The 15,910-nt window shown below is 38.7% G+C and overlaps 1 protein-coding gene across 1 annotated transcript in view; it reads right to left on the minus strand.

Annotated features, from left to right (window-relative positions):
* Positions 1–15,910, minus strand: part of LOC136882327 (tektin-1) — a 114,219-nt gene that overhangs the window by 76,802 nt on the left and 21,507 nt on the right. The window contains exon 3 of the mRNA XM_067154913.2: positions 4,189–4,461. Coding sequence (XP_067011014.1) covers positions 4,189–4,461 — 273 coding nt within the window. The remainder of the gene's footprint in view (positions 1–4,188; positions 4,462–15,910) is intronic.

A 15,910-nucleotide genomic window follows, 5' to 3' on the forward strand; every position in this document is an offset into this window, starting at 1 on the left:
GGCAGGTAGAAGAGACCCTCCACATCCCAGCACCAGCTATTCATTCAATTCTACACGACCATCTTCATGTTAGAAAGGTTTGTTCCCTTTGGGTGCCCATTCACTTTCAGAGGAACAAAGGGCACATCGAGTGAATTGGTGCCAAATAATGCTAAACAGTTTGAAAATGGGACTTCGTGTGATGTGAATAGCATCGTTATAGGTGACGAAACTTGGCTTTATTATTACGATGTCCCAATAAAATCCCAGAACAAGGTGTAGCTGTTTGAAGGTGAGGGTACTCCTGTGACTGTGTGAAAGTCAAGGTCAATGAAGAAAAGGATGATTGTAGTATTCTTCACTAAATGGGGCATCCTGACTTGGCTTATGCTACAAACACAAAGGACAGTTACTGCGAAATGGTACAGTGAGACTTGTCTGCCTCAGGTCATTCAGGCTCTCAAGCAGCTCTGTCCAAGGTCACAGCTCAACACTTGGCTCTTGCATCACGACAATGCTCCAGCACATCGTGCTAATGTAAGAATGAATTTTCTTGCCAGAGCAGGGTTGACAGTGCTTGATCACCCTCCACACAGTCCTGATCTTGCCCCATATGACTTCGCACTCTTCCCAGAAGTGAAGATGAAGCTGAAAGGGCAGCGTTTTGCATCCGACCAGGAGCTTCTGGCAGCATGGCATCAAGGCATCAAGAGTGTGAAAATGTTACCGAAGAAAAGTGGCAGAGTTGGTTCAGTGACTGGTTTTGGCATATGGAGAAGTGTATTGAGTGTGGTGGAAATTATTTTGAAAAATCTAAAGCATTCACTCACATTGCAAAACTTTCCTAGTGCACTTTGTACCAGTGAGCCTTAAGCCTATGTAGGTTCTCGTCTCTTCCAGAATGTTCTTTAAGGAGTACTGGTGTTTCACCTCCTTGCCTTTTGTTAATGGCCTCTTGTGTGTAACCATTTCTTTTTATTCTTAAGGCCTTGTTATATGGGTAAGTATGCCCCTTTATATTCTTTATAGTTCTTAGGGTAACCGTGTCTACATCATTAGATGACACGCGAACACGATTTTGGTGGCACACCACATGCAAATATTGACATTTTTATATACATCTTGTATTACAGACTATACACATCTCGTGCATCGTACAGTCATATTGTTTCAGGTTTAAGAAAGAAGTAGCAAAAATCGAAATTCTAATTCCATTCGGAAGTGCATTATGGGTACACTGATAGGTCCGGAAGTCAAGTGAGATAAATGTCAGATGTGGCCGGAGAGCAGTTCGCTCGCCCACATCAGTCAATTAGTGAACTTTGGCTTGTGTGTGGTTGCCAGCAGCGCGTGATTATTCTTAGTGAGTAACTATTTATTGTTTTGAATTTTGTAAGGCAAATAGTTGCAAACAGATTATTCCAATTTCGAGATTTGGAGAAACTATCGCACTTTATTTCAAACCCTCATATTGCTTGTGTGTGTTTTTTTGTTATAAATTTACCGTTAAAAATGGACTTGAGTGAATTTAAAGAAAGCAGTATATGGGTGAACAATTTTGTACATTGGTGAAAGAACAGCTGTTTTCTACAATGAACGATGTGAAGTCAACAGTTATAAACCATCTTCGTTCAGACCTGAGTGCTTCTTGTGTGTTATTGAAGACAAGCTATGAACCTAACATAACTGACATGGCTACCAAGATCCAGGAACAGGTTCCACACTAAAGTTGAGAACGATGTTCCACTTAAAGTCCTTACGCAATTTTAATATTTTGATTTATATATCTATTAAAAGTTAATAACGAAGGGTGTTACAATGGACGCATATTTTTTTTTTACAAATAATGTTGTGTATTCTTAAAACTTAAATATTTAAAAATGTATTTTTGCGGATTGGCAAAATACGACCACGCAACTTGCAATTAAATGTATTAATTTACAATATATACAGTATGTAATAACGTATTATGAAGCATAATTTGGAATTAAGGATAGAAGTCGGGGATGGGGAGGTGAGGGGATGGAAATTTATAGCCATTCCAAAGAAAATAACAAGTGGCACAGTAGACAGTTGAGAATAATAAACCATACTTAAAGTGGCACATTAGTTGGAAAAGGTTTGCCATCCCTGCCCTAGGGGTTATTGAGGGTAACGGAGATTGTAAACAGCAATTGATTGCTTGACTGAGGCTAGCCTCTACAGTATTCTGGAGCTGAGGCTCCTCCTGTCAGGAGCAATCATACTCTTTCGTATGTAATTTAACGACTGTGAGTTCTCCCAATTTATTTTGTGCCTGATTTAGGACATAAAAAGTGTGATAAGGATGATAAGTCAGATCCAAATAATTACAGAGGTATTTTGCAAGTATCAGTTGCATACAAAATTTTCTCTAAGTTGCTATTAAACAGGCTGTAATCACAAGCAGATCTACAAATAGGAGAATACCAGGCAGGCTTCAGAAAAGGCAGATCATGCATCGAATAGATCTGGAACTTGAGAACACTTTTGGAAGTTAGACAAACAAGAAACACTGTAGTTACCTTTGTGGACTTTGAAAAAGCGTACGACTCTATAGACAGAAAGACGCTCTTTGACGTACTGGAAGAACATGCCATTGACAGAAAAACCAGAGCACATATACAACAGACACTACCTCCAAGATCAAGTTCATGGGAGAAATTTCGGAACTTCTCCAAATACACACAGGTGTCCGACAAGGAGACGGGATCTCACCAATCTTGTTCAACATGGTGTTAGATAAAATTATTAAGCAATGGGAGGAACAAGTTAAAGAAATACAGCTGGGAAGAACACATGAAAAAAAAAAAACGGTCATATAATGTCTGGCATTTGCAGATGACATAGCCATACTCAGCAATAATAAACAGGAGGCAAAGGAAGCACTGGAACGCTTGCATGAAATAGCTGTCAAAACAGGTCTACAGATAGCTTATGAGAAGACCCAATATATGGAACAACAGAACAACAATGTGCACACCATGCATACTCTATATGGATCTGTAAAAAGAGTCAAAAGATGTAAATATTTAGGGGAATACATACAAATAAGAGGATCAAACAAGGCGTCTAACATAGAACGAATGGAAAATCTCCAGAAAGCATACAAACTCACATGGTCACATTATAATAAGAAAAGCATATCAAGACAGGCCAAACTTAGACACGACAAAACAGTCGCATTACCAGAAGCATTGTGTGCATCAGAAACGACCACAATTGGAGCTTCAGACATCGTAGAGACAGAAAAAATAGAATGTAAAATTCTCAGAAAAATATTTGAACCAATACACAGAGATGGCATGTGGATGAAACGACCTACCGAAGAGCTGTACCAGCACACTGACAGACTCACAGACATGATCAAGAAATGCAGACTAACTTTCTAATTGCACATACAGAGAATAGACAGACTTACAAAGAAAATCTTTGATGTAGTAAACAGTTCAAGCAAGATAACAAAATTGGTATCATGAAATAGAGGAAGACTGAAGGCAGGTGGGGATCTACAGGCAAATGATAGACAGAAAATAATTCAGAAACAAAATTAGGAATACACAGTTTATAGTAAATGAGAAGAAAAAGACAGGAACATTGTGCACAGAACGAAGGAAACAGGAACACAGCCAAAAGATGAAGAGATTTTGGGAAGAGAAGAGAAAGAAGTGAAAGTTGTGTCATCATAAGATATATTTGAGTTCAAACACTGTCCATAAGGGCGAAATGATACGAATGAATGAAATAATAATACTAATTCCATTGGCACCAAACACTATTTCAGGACGGACTTAGCATTGGCAGTCTAGGTAAGTAGAGAAGTTTTTTCATTATGTTAATACTTGTAAATTATATGTTTGTCAATACTTGTTCATATTATCACCTAACTCTTTATCATTGACAAGTTTACGCAACATAAACAATACTGTACAGTATATACACATGTTTTAACTGAGGATGTTCTTGTAAAACGAAACATGTCATTCTTTGTTCAATAGTGCATATTTTTTACAGGTATGTTTAAGGTGTTATATTGAAATTGTTGTGTGTTTGACAGACTGGAAAATTTTTGTTACATTTTACTATGTCGACACTGAAAAGTATGGCTTTCTTCTTAACAGATAAGATCTGTTTCCATTCACTTTCTGCTGTTACTGGATATAACACAGTCCACATTATTTGAAGACTTACCCAGCATCCAAGGGAACAGTGCCGGTGTACAGACTGAGATTGAGACTGGTCGGTTCAAGTTTGACGCAGTGGTCGTCAATCTTGAGTGCATTGTACTTGTCTTCACAATCTCGGTCGATGAAGTATTTGGTGGAGCGCAACAAACGGATCTGCTCCTTGGTTTGCTCCAGAGTGCGCTGCAGCAGGGATTGAGCTCCCTGGATTGTCTGGATCTCTTTCAGTAGTTCACGCTCCACGTCGTCGTGTACCAGATCAATACCGAGACGATTTTCCCTGAAAGACACCACAGCTACATTAAAACTTAATGTATAGATGAAGATCAAAATGTCTTCTTGTTGAGTATACTAATACTGACTGGATAGTTACAGAATTCATCACAGTACTGCAACGCGTGCCAGAACTGGATTGAAGTGGGAAAAATTTGCAAGAAAATTAGGTTGTGTAATATAGAATGTTATTTGTCAAGTAGAACAGAAATTCAGTGCATAAATGTAAGAATGAATTTTTACAGTAAAGCATCGTGTTCATTGTTATTCAATAAGAAAGAAATTCAATGCATAAAAGTTAATGAAAATGCTATTTAACTTTGGAAAATCTAGTCTATGAACAAATAAACTGTATGACTGACATCAAAGCTGTGCTGCAGGAAATTAACATTGGTACTAATACAGAGTTCAGCATAAGTCAGTTAATGAGACAAAGTCTCTCAAGTGCACTGGCGCTGCCGGTGACTCCAAGTAGCCTACGCATTGGCCTCCATGGAAGATAGGAAAACTTAAAGGGTCCACCTTTTTGTATTGAAAAGGTGGACCCTTTAAGTTTTCCTATCTTCCATTCTCAGTTCAATACGGACAAAAATGAAATTCTTAGGTTTAAATTGGCCTCCATGGTATGCACTAGCCATGCGTCTTGGTAGGTGTGCTATTTGCCAATTGACGAGCCCAATTTAGCACACTGGGCCAAAACACTGGCAACGAGGAATGAGTTAGCTGGAAAATTTACACTCTATAAAAAAAAAAAGCGACGCACCAGGAAGGCGTTGTCCGATTGTAAGGATATTATGTATGCAAATGATTAAAGTTTCGTGTCCAATGAATGAATAGCGGGAACTCCCGCCCATCCAAACTGCACATGCATCAGGTGTATATAAGGCGTGATTCTGAAGAGTATGCTCAAAGTAGCTGTTGCATTCGACTGCGCTATCTTAACGCCAGCTGTAAGAATGCCGCGCTGAAGGATTCGTGCTCATTATGAGCAGATGTCAAGAGTTTGAAAGAGGTCGTGCGATCGGATTGAAAGAAGCTGGTTGGTCGAATCGAGCTGTCACTGGACATTTGGGTCAAAGTGATGCGGCAATCAGACCATTCTGGCAAGCGTGGGTCAGCAACGGCAGGCATCAGTGTCAGCACGGCAGTGGTCAGCCGAAGGCCACAACAACACGGGCAGACAGAGCGGTTGTCAGAACAGCTGTCACAACACCGGAGTAGTCGTTATCAACGATCCAGCGTAACTTGCACACGTGTCCACCATGACCATCAACAGCCGCCTGATACACCCCTTACCACTCACTCCTGTTCACCGTCAAGCCAGATTACAGCGGTGCCGTATTCGAGCAACATGGCACTGCGCTGACTGCGGACGTATAATCTTTAGTGACAAGTCCCGTTTCCAACGGTGCCCTGACGACAACCGCAGACATGTTTGGAGACGTCCAGGCCAGCATGGGGATCCTGCCTTCATGCCACATAGCCCCACAACAGGGGGTGATGGTCTGGGCTGACATCTCCTTTGATATTTGCAAGTGATAAAAATCATTGTTATCCGTATTGAAGATACTGAATGTAGGATGCTAAAAGGTTTGTTTTATCACCTATTCAATACATATAAATTTTATAAATTAGGAATTTATTATTGATTCCACTTGAGACATGTTTCGCCCTTCATTGAGGGCATCATCAGTCAAATTATCACCTCAAGGCAAAAAATCAGGTACCTGGTTAGTAGTTGACATGCACAAATTAATACATATTATTAATACACATACAAAAATTAAGTATGGGAAATAGTTGTACAAAAGTGATGGTTGAACATATAGGTTTATAGATGAGAAGTCAGCACCAATGCGTAAAAATTAAAATAGTAGAGTTCAGCAGTGGTGCTCTGGAGAACAGTTGAAGCAATCATAGGAAAATATAAAGTTTAAAAATATTTACATTATAACAATTAAGGGAGAAAAGGTGTAGTGTTCGGCGTCAATGTTTGTAACCAAAAATTAATGTCAAAGGTTGGTAACTATACAGTATTTACATTGTTCAATTGAACAGTTGAGATAAGTTTTAAAATATTTACATTATAACGTTCAGCGTAAATGTTTGTAATAAAAAATAATGTCAATGGTTGGTAACTATATAGTAATTACATTATCTAACTGAACAGTTGAGAATTTACAATTATATACATATTTACACAAGAGCAGCTTGGTGCGCAAGGATAAAAATTTCTAGTACCAAGTGCGTCCTGATGTTTTAGAGGTTGGAAGAAGGAATTAGCATTGACATTTCAGAAATATGTAGAGCGGTTTATTTTAGTTAAAATCACCGGGGGTAGGGAAATATTTCATAGCCAAATGAGGTTTTATAGGCATCAAGCTGAAAGTTGTCTGGTTGCAGCACCGAGATCGGTACGGAGACTGGTCAGTGTGGATGGTGATTCATGGGTATTCCGTGCGTTTGAATGGCAACAATGGTGACAGTTATTAGTGGGTAATTGCTAATTAGGAAAATGTTGCGGGTTGAAACTTTCGCTTATTCTTTTAGTTGACTTCTGTAGCATCGAATGTGATGTGAAGACATCGGTGTGAGATGCCGGTGAGACAAATTGATATTGTTCCGTGGAATAAAGTATGGCGGACTTCAGGATGAAGTTATTGTTTTTTACTGGTCTGGTGAGATAGAATAGAGTTGCTTGTGTTGTGAACTGCGGTGGAGAGATTAGAATGTATACGGCAACTGCAGAGTCAGAGCGTTTTAGCTGGGGTGAGGCATCTTCTCATTCTGACTGCGAAGAGGAGCCGTAGTGGCACGCCATATTCGTGCCGATGTGCGCTGGGTTCCGGCGTGTTGCTGAAAGTTGTATTGTATGAAGTGGAAGTTATCTGTAATTGAGATGTTAATAGTATTAGTTGGTGTGTAAGAAAGGTTTATGGTAAGTAATGAAGAGTGAATGTTATGTTACATACCTGATGTGTCGCTGAGAGGTAATTGTTGATGAGTATTGGTGGACTATGAAGGAGGCTCAGTCGGTAATACGCAACTGCGGTTAGCAATTGCGGCGGGAGGGGTGGAGAGCTTTGGGGGGGAGGGGCATGGGCAGAGTCATGCGCAAAGGTGAGCTGTCAGAATGGAGGAAGGTTAGAGTGGAGGGGCGAGCTTGTTGTGTATTGGGAGTGCAGGTTGATGTAGTGTTGGTTTATAAAAAGAGGACTCGAAAGTTACGCGGATAGTATTGATGCCTTTTTGTTAATGTGATGAATGTTATTTGCTTGTGTTGGGTGTTGTGTTTTTGAAGGTCGAGTGGTTCTTATTTCTCGTGTTGTATCGGTGGGGTCGTGGTGGAGGGGGAGGTGCTTGGGTGGGAGGATGTGTGGGCTTGTTGTCGTTGTGTGTGGGGGAATTGGTCGGAAAGGGGAAGGTGGGGGCTAGGGGGGTAATTGTCGACGTGCTGGGTGAGTTAGTTAATGTGGTATTGAAGATTTTAGACAAGTTGTTGCCTTGAAAATTTATTTTTTGTAGTAAGGTGGGAATTTGTTCATAAAGGGGGTATTTTAAATCTATTATCTTGTTGAGGTTTTTGTCTTTATTGAAGTATTGGTCTAGATAGATGTATAGGTTCTCAAACTCAAGTCATTAGTTTGCCTTTCTCGACTTTTTTTAGGATTGTTAAGTCTTGTTCTATTGTGGTGAAGTGGTGGCCAGTGTCCCTCATGTGGGTGCTCATTGCAGAAAATTTATTATGTTTTTGGGCATTGTAGTGTTCTAAATAACGGGTTTGGAAGCTTCGGCCAGTTTGTCCGATGTACGAGGAGTTGCATTGTGAACAGGTGAGTCTGTAAATACCTGAGCCCGCGTAGTGGTTTCTTCTTGGGTTGACAGAGTTCTGGTTGAAAAATATGTTCTGGTTCGTGTTCTGCGTTTTGAAAGCAATGTTGACTTCGTGCTTTTTTTAGGGGGTTGGCTATCTGGTGGATGACTGGATTAGTGTATGTGAAAGTTGTATATTTGTGTTTATTGGGTTTTATTAGGGAAAGTTTTGTTGTTAATTTTAGTTTTACTTTGTTGATGATCTTGTTGATCATGTTGGTGTTGAAGCCATTGAACCTGGCAATATCTTTTATGTAATCAAGTTCTTTTTTCAGATTGGTAGGTGAAAGGGGAATTTTTAAAGCTCTGTATATTAAACTGTAGTATGGGGCTTGTTTATGGGAGTTTGGGTGTAAAGAATTATTGTTTATTGTTAGTGGGGTGAAGGAGGGTTTTCTGTGTATTCGAAACTTAAATGCGTTGTCTATTCGTGTGATGTTGATGTGTAAAAAATTGATGGAGCCGTTGTCCTCATCTTCTTTTGTGAATTTTATGTTGTTGTCTAAAGTGTTTAGGAATGCGAGGATGTTGTCGCTGTTGTTGCACTGTTTATCGATGATTACTAGTGTGTCGTCGACATAGCGGAGCCAAAGATGAATACCATTGATGGAATTTATTATTTTATTGTGTTCTAAGTTGTCCATATAGATGTTCGCTAGAATGCCAGAAATAGGGTCTCCCATAGCTAAGCCCTTTTGGTGGTAAATCTTGTTGTTGAACGTGAAGTAATTATTGTTCAATATAAAGGTTAATATTTTAATGAACTCATCAATTTCTATTTTGCTTAGTCCACTGTGTTTGGAGAGGTTGTTTTTTATGATGTTGATGGTTTCGAGAACTGGGATGTTCGGATACATGTTGGTGATGTCAAAGGAACATAGAATGTGGTTTGGTTGCAGTGTAAATTTATTCAAGTTTTGACATACGTCAATTGAGTTCTTAATGGGGTTTTTCTTGTTGAATTTGTAGTGTTTTTTGTGAAAGTAGTGTAGAAATCTTGAAGTTTTGTATGTTGGACTGCCTCTACTGTTGATAATTGGTCGGATGGGGATGTCTTTTTTGTGGGTTTTGGGTAAGGACTTGGCTGTGGGTAAAGTTGGATTCGTGTTGACTAGTTTAAAGATTTCATGGTCATTTAAGAGGAAAGTTGAATTTTTGAGAAGGGTTTTCAAGTTGCGTTGTACTTTTGGTATAGGATCCTTGTTGATGGTGGTGTAGGTTGTGTCGGAAAAGAATTCTTCAGTTTTTTTGATGTAGTCCTGTTTGTTCATGAGTACAGTTGTGTTACCTTTGTCGGCTTTTGTTACTATAACGTTATTGGTGTTTATTTTGGTCTTTAAAGCATGGATTTGTTTCGAGAGGGTAGTGTTTTTGTTGGTTTTTAACTCATTAACTAGGGAGGGCAGTTTCTTTTTTATTTCGTGTCTGACGTCATTTTGTTTCTCTGTGGTGATCTGTTTACTAATGTTGGATTCTACTTCTGCAATAGTGGTGGTTAGGTCATCGATAGTATTGGGGTTAGGCCAATTGTGTTTTAGGCCTCTGTTTAGGAGGTTCATTTCTATGTCAGAGAAGGTGGTGTCAGACAAATTGATGGTAGTAGGGGTGTTGTTTGAAATAATGGATGTAGTATTATTGTTCTTATTGTGGTTTGATGTGCTTGGTTTAGTTCCCTTCAGATGGGCTAGTTTGAGGTTTAATGTATCTTGTTTCTTTTCTAGTACGTTGGTTAATTTATTGTCAGTATGTCTTAGGAAAGATTGCCATTCAAGAGGGGATAAGTGTTGTGCAAGGGTTAAATGTGTTCGATAAAGCTGTAAATTTAAGAATGATTTTTTCCTGTATAGTTGTTTAATCTCGTCCTTCAACCAGATGTTGTTGACTTTGTTTTGGGTGATAGTCGAGTTTTGAAACGGAATGCTTTTCCTTTGCAGTGGTCTCAAGAATTTGGGTACTAAATTTAGCTTAACACATTCATAACATCTCATTTCACTTGTTATTCTTTAAAATAATATTGTCTTAGGATTTCGCCACAAATGATCTTTGCTCCAATACGGCTGATGATGACCCCTAGATGGGTCGAAACTAGTACCGTATAATTTTGTAATTTTGTGAATATATTGTATTGAAAAGGTGGAAACATTTACGTTATTATTATTATTACTTATATATTATTCTCAGTTCAATACGGACCAAAAACATGAAATTCATAACCATCAATTTTGAAATTTGCCGATTTTTACCTTGAGGTTTAGGTATTTGTTGGTTTTCACTGTAGCCTGGTTGGCTTTGACGTTGCAAGTGATAAAAATCATTGTTATCTGTATTGAAGATACTGAATGTAGGATGCTAAAAGGTTTGTTTTATCACCTATTCAATACATATAAATTTTATAAATTAGGAATTTATTATTGATTCCACTTAAGACATGTTTCGCCCTTCATTGAGGGCATCATCAGTCAAATTATCACCTCAAGGCAAAAAATCAGGTACCTGGTTAGTAGTTGACATGCACAAATTAATACATATTATTAATACACATACAAAAATTAAGTATGGGAAATAGTTGTACAAAAGTGATGGTTGAACATATAGGTTTATAGATGAGAAGTCAGCACCAATGCATAAAATTAAAATAGTAGAGTTCGGCAGTGGTGCTCTGGAGAACAGTTGACGCAATCATAGGAAAATATAAAGTTTAAAAATATTTACATTATAACAATTAAGGGAGAAAAGGTGTAGTGTTAGGCGTCAATGTTTGTAACCAAAAATTAATGTCAAAGGTTGGTAACTATACAGTAGACATGAAATAAAAAAGAAACTGCCCTCCCTAGTTAATGAGTTAAAAACCAACAAAAACACTACCCTCTCGAAACAAATCCATGCTTTAAAGACCAAAATAAACACCAATAACGTTATAGTAACAAAAGCCGACAAAGGTAACACAACTGTACTCATGAACAAACAGGACTACATCAAAAAAAACTGAAGAATTCTTTTCCGACACAACCTACACCACCATCAACAAGGATCCTATACCAAAAGTACAACGCAACTTGAAAACCCTTCTCAAAAATTCAACTTTCCCCTTAAATGACCATGAAATCTTTAAACTAGTCAACATGAATCCAACTTAACCCACAGCCAAGTCCTTACCCAAAACCCACAAAAAAGACATCCCCATCCGACCAATTATCAACAGTAGAGGCAGTCCAACATACAAAACTTCAAGATTTCTACACTACTTTCACAAAAAACACTACAAATTCAACAACAAAACCCCCATTAAGAACTCAATTGACCTATGTCAAACCTTGAATAAATTTACACTGCAACCAAACCACATTCTATGTTCCTTTGACATCACCAACATGTATCCGAACATCCCAGTTCTCGAAACCATCAACATCATAAAAAACAACCTCTCCAAACACAGTGGACTAAGCAAAATAGAAATTGATGAGTTCATTAAAATATTAACCTTTATATTGAACAATAATTACTTCACGTTCAACAACAAGATTTACCACCAAAAGGGCTTAGCTATGGGAGACCCTATTTCTGGCATTCTAGCGAACATCTATATGGACAACTTAGAACACAATAAAATAATAAATTCCATCAATGGTATTCATCTTTGGCTCCGCTATGTCGACGACACACTAGTAATCATATAATACCAATATAATGGTCCGTTATTGGACATTCCCTATGGGAATCAACATCTGTATTACACTAGTAATCATCGATAAACAGTGCAACAACAGCGACAACATCCTCGCATTCCTAAACACTTTAGACAACAACATAAAATTCACAAAAGAAGATGAGGACAACGGCTCCATCAATTTTTTACACATCAACATCACACGAATAGACAACGCATTTAAGTTTCGAATACACAGAAAACCCTCCTTCACCCCACTAACAATAAACAATAATTCTTTACACCCAAACTCCCATAAACAAGCCCCATACTACAGTTTAATATACAGAGCTTTAAAAATTCCCCTTTCACCTACCAATCTGAAAAAAGAACTTGATTACATAAAAGATATTGCCAGGTTCAATGGCTTCAACACCAACATGATCAACAAGATCATCAACAAAGTAAAACTAAAATTAACAACAAAACGTTCCCCAATAAAACCCAATAAACACAAATACGCAACTTTCACATACACTAATCCAGTCATCCACCAGATAGCCAACCCCCTAAAAAAGCACGAAATCAACATTGCTTTCAAAACACAGAACACGAACCAGAACATATTTTTCAACCAGACCTCTGTCAACCCAAGAAGAAACCACTACGCGGGCTCAGGTACTTACAGACTCACCTGTTCACAATGCAACTCCTCGTACATCGGACAAACTGGCCGAAGCTTCCAAACCCGTTATTTAGAACACTACAATGCCCAAAAACATAATAAATTTTCCGCAATGAGCACCCACATGAGGGACACTGGCCACCACTTCACCACAATAGAACAAGACTTAACAATCCTAAAAAAAGTCGAGAAAGGCAAACTAATGACTGAGTTTGAGAACCTATACATCTATCTAGACCAACACTTCAATAAAGACAAAAACCTCAACGAGATAATAGATTTGAAAAACCCCCTTTATGAACAAATTCCCACCTTACTACAAAAAATAAATTTTCAAGGCAACAACTTGTCTAAAATCTTCAATACCACATTAACTAACTCACCCAGCACGTCGACAATAACTCCCCTACCCCCCACCTCACCCTTTCCGACCAATTCCCCCACACACAACGACAACAAGCCCACACATCCTCCCACCCAAGCACCTCCCCCTCCACCACGACCCCACCGATACAACACGAGAAATAAGAACCACTCGACCTTCAAAAACACAACACCCAACACAAGCAAATAACATTCATCACATTAACAAAAAGGCATCAATACTATCCGCGTAACTTTCGAGTCCTCTTTTTATAAACCAACACTACATCAACCTGCACTCCCAATACACAACAAGCTCGCCCCTCCACTCTACCTTCCTCCATTCTGACAGCTCACCTTTGCGCATGACTCTGCCCATGCCCCTCTCCCCCAAAGCTCTCCACCCCTCCCGCCGCAATTGCTAACCGCAGTTGCGTATTACCGACTGAGCCTCCTTCATAGTCCACCAATACTCATCAACAATTACCTCTCAGCGACACATCAGGTATGTAACATAACATTCACTCTTCATTACTTACCATAAACCTTTCTTACACACCAACTAATACTATTAACATCTCAATTACAGATAACTTCCACTTCATACAATACAACTTTCAACAACACGCCGGAACCCAGCGCACATCGGCACGAATATGGCGTGCCACTACGGCTCCTCTTTGCAGTCAGAATGAGAAGATGCCTCACCCCAGCTACAACGCTCTGACTCTGCAGTTGCCGTATACATTCTAATCTCTCCACCGCAGTTCACAACACAAGCAACTCTATTCTATCTCACCAGACCAGTAAAAAACAATAACTTCATCCTGAAGTCCGCCATACTTTATTCCACGGAACAATATCAATTTGTCTCACCGGCATCTCACACCGATGTCTTCACATCACATTCGATGCTACAGAAGTCAACTAAAAGAATAAGCGAAAGTTTCAACCCGCAACATTTTCCTAATTAGCAATTACCCACTAATAACTGTCACCATTGTTGCCATTTAAACACACGGAATACCCATGAATCTCCATCCACACTGACCAGTCTCCGTACCGATCTCGGTGCTGCAACCAGACAACTTTCAGCTTGATGCCTATAAAACCTCATTTGGCTATGAAATATTTCCCTACCCCCGGTGATTTTAACTAAAATAAACCGCTCTACATATTTCTGAAATGTCAATGCTAATTCCTTCTTCCAACCTCTAAAACATCAGGATGCACTTGGTACTAGAATTTTTTATCCTTGCGCACCAAGCTGCTCTTGTGTAAATATGTATATAATTGTAAATTCTCAACTGTTCAATTAGATAATGTAATTACTATATAGTTACCAACCATTGACATTAATTTTTATTACAAACATTTATGCTGAACGTTATAATGTAAATATTTTAAAACTTTATCTCAACTGTTCAATTGAACAATGTAAATACTGTATAGTTACCAACCTTTGACATTAATTTTTGGTTACAAACATTGACGCCGAACACTACACCTTTTCTCCCTTAATTGTTATAATGTAAATATTTTAAACTTTATATTTTCCTATGATTGCGTCAACTGTTCTCCAGAGCACCACTGCCGAACTCTACTATTTTAATTTTACGCATTGGTGCTGACTTCTCATCTATAAACCTATATGTTCAACCATCACTTTTGTACAACTATTTCCCATACTTAATTTTTGTATGTGTATTAATAATATGTATTAATTTGTGCATGTCAACTACTAACCAGGTACCTGATTTTTTGCCTTGAGGTGATAATTTGACTGATGATGCCCTCAATGAAGGGCGAAACATGTCTCAAGTGGAATCAATAATAAATCCCTAATTTATAAAATTTATATGTATTGAATAGGTGATAAAACAAACCTTTTAGCATCCTACATCTCCTTTGATAGCCGAACTCCTCTGGTAGTCATTCCTGGCACACTGACAGCACAGTGATATGTTGATGACCTTCTATGGCTGGTTGTGTTACTGTTCCTTCAGCGACATCCAGTCCTTACTTTCCAATAGGATAATGCCCGGCCGCACACGGCACTTGTTGCTGTGAACTGTCTTCAAGCTTGCCCTATCCTTCCTTGGCCAGCTCGGTCGCCGGATCCCTCTCCCATAGAGCACATTTGGGACGTCATGGGAAGGCGATTGCGAACATCCCGGAATGTCGTTGATTTAGCCCAACATTTGGAGACCATTTGGCATGAAATTCCGCAGGACACCATCCAGGAACTGTATCAGTCTATGCCGCGTTGAGTGACTGCTTGCATCCAGGCCAGGGGTGGACCAACACCTTATTGACGTCCTCAATTTGTAATGCTCTAACTCTGCAATACCGTAAATCATTTGATTGTTCTGCATGTTTGACCGTTTATTTTTCTATGTCTGTTGCTCACATCCACCGATTTTTATCGCCATCGGACAATTCCTTCCTGGCGCGTAATTTTTTTTGTTGTTGTACAGTGTATAATGTCCAATAGTGGACCAACTACGTTGGTATTATAAGTCAATTAGCCAAAAATGCATTTGTATTTATTGTTGCTTTAATGATTTATAGCCTACAAAATAATTATCGTACAGAAATCCTACTAAAATTGTTCAAACTGAGCTCCATTGTTATCTAGACATTTATCACATCATTTGAATACTGGTTTACGTATCTTGTCACACAACTCCCCATATTTACCAAAAATGTTTTCAAATTCTTCTTCACTCAAATCCCTTAAATGCTGTAGGTTTAAAGTTTTGTTTTTGTAGCAAAAACTTTGTTCTTCAGCATCCCCCACATTAAAAAATCACATGGTGTGAGGTCAGGTGATCTTGGAGGCCAATTAATTTGACCCATCTTCCTATCCACTCTTTGAAATTCTAATCT

Source organism: Anabrus simplex, chromosome 10 (assembly GCF_040414725.1).
Source record: "Anabrus simplex isolate iqAnaSimp1 chromosome 10, ASM4041472v1, whole genome shotgun sequence".
NCBI lineage: Eukaryota > Metazoa > Arthropoda > Insecta > Orthoptera > Tettigoniidae > Anabrus > Anabrus simplex.